Source organism: Nicotiana sylvestris, chromosome 3 (genome assembly GCF_000393655.2).
Source record: "Nicotiana sylvestris chromosome 3, ASM39365v2, whole genome shotgun sequence".
Taxonomy (NCBI): domain Eukaryota; kingdom Viridiplantae; phylum Streptophyta; class Magnoliopsida; order Solanales; family Solanaceae; genus Nicotiana; species Nicotiana sylvestris.
The window spans coordinates 50,857,594-50,863,539 of record NC_091059.1 but is presented as its reverse complement, the minus strand read 5'-3'; the positions used below and the strand labels follow the sequence as shown (position 1 = coordinate 50,863,539).

At 36.6% G+C, this 5,946-nt stretch overlaps 1 protein-coding gene across 1 annotated transcript; it reads left to right on the top strand.

The window, feature by feature from the left end:
* Positions 1-1,215: 1,215 nt before the first annotated feature.
* Positions 1,216-5,027, top strand: LOC104233010 (abscisic acid 8'-hydroxylase 4-like). Its single transcript, XM_009786315.2, has 9 exons — positions 1,216-1,508; positions 1,608-1,932; positions 2,022-2,171; positions 2,273-2,521; positions 2,993-3,082; positions 3,173-3,251; positions 3,365-3,471; positions 3,587-3,705; positions 4,650-5,027. The coding sequence occupies exons 1-9, from the start codon at positions 1,306-1,308 to the stop codon at positions 4,783-4,785; spliced, it is 1,458 nt and encodes a 485-aa protein (XP_009784617.1). The 5' UTR covers positions 1,216-1,305; the 3' UTR covers positions 4,786-5,027.
* Positions 5,028-5,946: the final 919 nt, after the last annotated feature.

Genomic DNA, 5,946 nt, shown 5'->3' with positions numbered 1-5,946 from the left:
TGGCCACATGGGAGTTGGCATCGATTAGATCTGCGACCGGGAACCCGTTAGGGTCGGCAATGTGGACCTCGTTCCTGGGTACTATATTGTTGTTCTCGCCATGGTGGCCAGATTCATCATTAACGTTTAAGTGAGCAGATTTAGTGTTTGACATCTTTAAGTTTTCCTGAAGTTAAGATCTCAAAGAACAAGAGTAAAGCAGAGTGTGTTTTGAAAATTTGTATCAAATAGCCGTTATTATCCTTATCCCCACGGTGGGTGCCAAACTGTTTACCCTAAAAATGGATACAATTGAATTTATATGTGGTTTTAAGGATACGCGGGTTAATTTACTACAAATGATAAATTTCATCAGATTAAACATGTAAGAAACGTGATAAAGTCTCAAACCAATTGTGGAGGGTGAATTAGGACTCAATAACAGCCTTAATGAAATGCCTGCCTTCGATTCCAGACTTACAATAACAAAGCACTGATGAGCGAAAAATAAGAACTTTGAATAGTAGAGAAAATGAAAGTATATTTCCTTGACGTGCGTGTTACAATTGTTTAATGAATAGTCAGACTCCCTTTATATAGTAGGGGATTTTCACCCTATAATTCTATAAAAGGTACAAATCTTCTGTTTTACTAATCACCGATCCTCTACCGATACGTGCCGAAATTCACAGCGTAATACCCGTCTGGGTGCGGATATCACAGTCCTTAGCTGGTCATGCTCGATTGTCTGATAACGTCTTCCGAACTGCAGGGATTCGAATCGGTCCTGGGGGCGTGGCTCCGATTCCTCCAAGGGCAGGTGTTTACCCGGACCTCGACTAGAGGAGCTTCTTACCTCGATTCTCTATTAGCTCATCTTTCACAAAATATACGGCCATTCAAATTAGGACTTTCCATCAGCTTCCATATAATATCTGGTCCGTTTTTTAGAAGGTATGAACTGCATTTTATTTCTCAAGACGCCCAAAACCAAATAATTTCATTTCCTAGAAAAGAAAGAACACAAAGAGGTTAACTCTGTGTCTGTGCCGTCCGTCATTTTTTTAGAGCGAATAGGTCCCACTTCATATGACAAACTGACATGCAAATGTAGTCCTGTTATGACATTTCAGATGCAGTAACCAAATTTTTTGGCCAATCTCCTATTCATCTCTATCTATCCTAATCCTCCTACTCCTATATATAGCAGACAACTATTTCATCCCTAAACATATCCACACTGCATACCTTTTAAAGCCTTCTTTTGATATAAGAAATAAATTTAATAAAACCAGCAAACCACAGCAATAGAACTTGTGCATTAGGATGGAGACTGTGTTTTCCATGATTTATTTCCTTCTCTTTCTCTCAACTCTTCTCTTGTATCACGTACCAAAGATTAAACAAAAAGGAAAAGACATAGAAAAAGCAAAGTTGCCTCCTGGTACAATGGGGTGGCCTTACATAGGGGAAACTCTCCAAATGTACTCTGAAGACCCAAATGTCTTCTTTGCTAATAAACAAAAAAGGTTTGATCGACTACAACAATAATTTTTACTAATTTGTTAAAACTTTGCTAATTTACATGAAAGAAACAGTGTAGTCATTGAATGTTTAATTATTTGCAGATATGGGGATATATTCAAGACACACATTCTTGGATGCCCTTGTGTTATGCTAGCTAGCCCCGAAGCTGCACGATTCGTGCTGGTTACTAATGCTCACTTATTCAAACCGACGTACCCAAGGAGCAAAGAGAGAATGATTGGCCCTTCTGCTTTGTTCTTTCACCAAGGGAACTACCATTCTCGACTAAGGAAGATGGTTCAGAACTCGTTATCTCCTGAGGCTCTTCGAAATCTAGTTCAAGACATCGAGGCCCTATCTATTTGTTCACTGGAATCATGGGCAACAAAAGAGCAAGTAATCAACACATTCCACGAGATGAAGAAGGTTAGCTAACTAGCTTGTTCCATTGTTGTTTTATTTCAAATGCTCATCACCATAACTTTATGTGATTTTCATGGGTATATATGTTACAGTTGTCATTTGAAGTTGGCATTCTTGCTATCTTTGGTCAATTGGACACAAAGCGCAAAGAGGAGCTAATGGAGAACTATTGCATAGTAAATAAAGGATACAATTCGTTCCCTACAAACTTATCAGGAACCGCATATTACAAAGCTACAAAGGTAATACGTAAGCTTTCGCCGATAGCTGTTGATTTCACTCCCTCAACATTGCAACTTAATATAGTATAATGGACTTACTTTTTGTTGTTAAATTAAACTAGGCAAGGAGAAAGCTCTATGAGATAATTAGTGAAATAATTTGTGAAAGGAAGGAGAAGAAAACAGTAGTTAAGGATCTCTTGGGTCGTCTATTAAATTTCAAAGATGAAAAGGGACATACTTTAACGGAAGATCAAATTGCCGACAATATAATTGGAGTACTCTTTGCTGCGCAAGATACAACAGCTAGTGCTCTAACTTGGATTCTCAAATACCTTCATTACGAACACAAAATATTACAAGCAGTTAAGGTAATTTATATATGTTGTTTCATAGTACTCATACTGCTCTCTAGCTAGTTTTGTTTCTTTTTTCCCCTTTCTATATATAGAAAAAAAGGACAGCCGGGTGCACACTAAGCTCCCGCAATATTGGGGTCCGGGAAGGGCCGGACCACAAGGGTCTATTATACATAGCCTTACCCTGCATTTTTGCAAGAGGCTATTTCCACGGCTCACTACTGGAAAATGGCAGAATTCCGACCGCCTAAATGGTCGAAAATCGGTCGGAAATCACGAATTTCCGACTAAAATTGGTCGGTCGGAAAACAATTTCCGACTGAATCCGTCGGTGATTTCCGACCAAAGTAGTTAGAACGCTCGAACCCGTGACCTCCAGGTCACATGTCAGCAATTTTACCAGTTACGTCAAGACTGCCCTTCGCCCCTTTCTATATATAATGAATCATAAATCCAGAAATTATTCCTTTTAATTAAGTGCAGGTGGAACAGATAGAAATTTATGAGTCTAATGAAGAAGGAAAGAAGCCCTTGACATGGATTCAAACTAGAAATATGCCATTTACACACCGGGTAATTACTATTTACAACTTGGGAATATGCATGTATTCCACACCTTCAAGAAATTAAAGAAAATCCCTCTCATTAGCTGGACAACTGCAGGTCATTTTAGAGAGTTTAAGAATGTCAAGCATTATATCTTTCACCTTTAGAGAAGCCGTGACAGACGTATTTTACGACGGTAAGGTCTCCAAGATTCATTCATATACTATATATATATATATAGATATAGAAAGTATATTCCTCATCGCTACTGCCCTAAACATGAGGTTAATTCCCAACTTTTAACTGCAGGATACTTAATTCCAAAAGGTTGGAAGGTCATGCCATTATTCAGAAACATTCATCATAATCCAGACTTTTTTGCTGACCCTTGGGATTTTGATCCTTCCAGATTTGACGTAAGTTATCACTGATTAGCAAAGTGCTTTTCTAATTCTCTACTTCTCTTAGAATAAATAATGTTTACCTGCTCCTTTTTCTTATTATTTTAACTCTTTTTTCGTGGTGGTATAGGCTGCTCCAAAACCCAATACCTATATGCCATTTGGCAATGGAGCCCATGCTTGTCCAGGGAATGAACTTGCAAAACTGCTCATGCTGATTTTAATCCATCATCTAGTCACCAACTATAGGTATCATAATGATATCATATTCCTCCTAGCCATTTTCATATATACCCACTTTTGGTGCCACCATTAAAGTTATATCCGCATTGCACAAAAAGTTACAGAGTGTTCACGCTCGGATTTGAAATAGTTCAATCTCTTTAGTGCAATTTCAGAAATCAAGTTCTTCTACCTTTCAGATAAAACTTTAGAAATTCGAATCTGAAGTGGTTCAATCTTCAGAAATCAAATCTGAAGTTTTTCTATCTTTAAATGCAACTTCTGAAATTCGAATCTTAAGTAGTTCAATCTATTGAATGCAACTTCAGATTTTTAATCTTAAGTTCTCAAACATAAACTTGTTCTTTCAATTTCAACAGTCCAATAGAAGATTCAAGGCCCTAATATATTATAAATGAACTCAAATTTGAAACATAACTTTCAATCTAAAGAACAAATTTCAATCATCAAATTATCAAAACAACGACGAATTTAACAAACCCATTTTACAATTAAGAAGAAGAAAAAACAAGAGAAGAAGAGAAAAGTGTATGTAATTGAAGTTATACAGGGTATTAGTTAATTTTTTTTTAATATGTCGATACAAATTCACTGGTGACTCAATAGTGGGTGCCACGTGAAAATTTTAGTATTCGTCCACAGTGCAAGTTATATGCTTAATTTTTATTTTTTTCCATCATGGTATACGCTTAATTTGACACTTCCAAAATTCAAATAGGACTATTAAAATTCTTGAACACTTGGGTGCCACAAAAACCCACAGGACTTGTCAAACATAGAAAAGAAGCTTCTTTTCTATTCCAGTTCTCACTAAGATTATAATGTGATCATACCGAAAATTTCTTTAAAAGACTCATAATACCTTGCATATGCAGCTCATGAAAGTGTGTTTAATTGCTGTATTATAATGTCATTTGTGTTTTTTTTTTCTCATGCTTTAACAATGGCAGGTGGGAAGTCATAGGTTCTCAGGGCGTGATACAGTATAGCCCGTTTCCGGTACCTCAACATGGACTCCCTGCCAGGTTCTGGAAGGAAAACAAAAGCACAAAGTATCCCGGGGAAACGAGATGCCCACTAACATAAATTAATAGCAATGAGAATAACGGAAAAGCAGAAGATATCTCCTGACCTAGTTTCCACTTTCAAGTGAAACTCGAGCCAGCATCTTTTTTTATCCTGGGGCCTATCTCACTATTCATTTAGGCAAAATTATACTCTGTAATTATTGATTGTAATAAGAGGCAGCAGGAGGAGAGAGCTTTACCCAAAAGATGTAATATCATCTCCACTTCTGTTTCAATAGGTAATATAACTAGATTAAAATATCCTAAACTCTCTATGTGCTCCATTTGGTAAAATGATATGCAGAATGGTTCGAACTTAATAGGAAAGTGACACTATAGATGCATTGCAGTTTACCAGCCAAAAAACAATGATGCTGAATGCAACATCTCTTTACGCATGGCACTGAAGCACCTTTTACTTCACGTGAAGGTCAGCATCAATGGCCTCAAAACATTCATGTGTCCAAGCTGCCTGAGTGGCTATAAAAGAAAAAGGAAATTCCCTCAGATAAAGGGAAACCTAAAGATTGCAAATAGTAAGTTAATGCACATCATGATGGGTCCCATGAGACAATTTGCTACGACAATAACCATCAATTGCTCATTGATCCTGAACCTATTGTGGTCTGATTGGTTACAGTCTTATTCACACTCAATATAGCAAATGGAGGCATAGACATTTAAAACACACACCATCTTTTGTTCAGCACGACCACTTTTAATCTGGATTATTCCAACAGAAATGTACCTCAATGATAGATCTATCATTTTGCCATACCCCAGCTGGATGGTTCTGACCTGTATCACCTAATAATTAATAAAACTGATAAGTGACACCAATTACACAAGGAGAACAGAATAACAATAAATTGAAAAATCAGTTAAAGAACCATGAAATGAGGGCAGCCGCAACATTAACAGCCAGTTTGGACGGTTGTTACATGGAGTTTCGTAATGTATCGTATTATATGGTACTGAATTGTATTGCGTTGTTTGATTAATACAATGTTTAGATAGATTGTATCAATTATCGTCGTTTCATGATGTCATGCACCAAAAATATGAAGAATAAACTTGTAACATTACTAAGAAAAAAATAGGATACAGAGTATAATTGTTATATAAAAAAGTAGGGTAAAGAATAAAATATAATTATTTAATAATAAAGAAGGTAAAATGA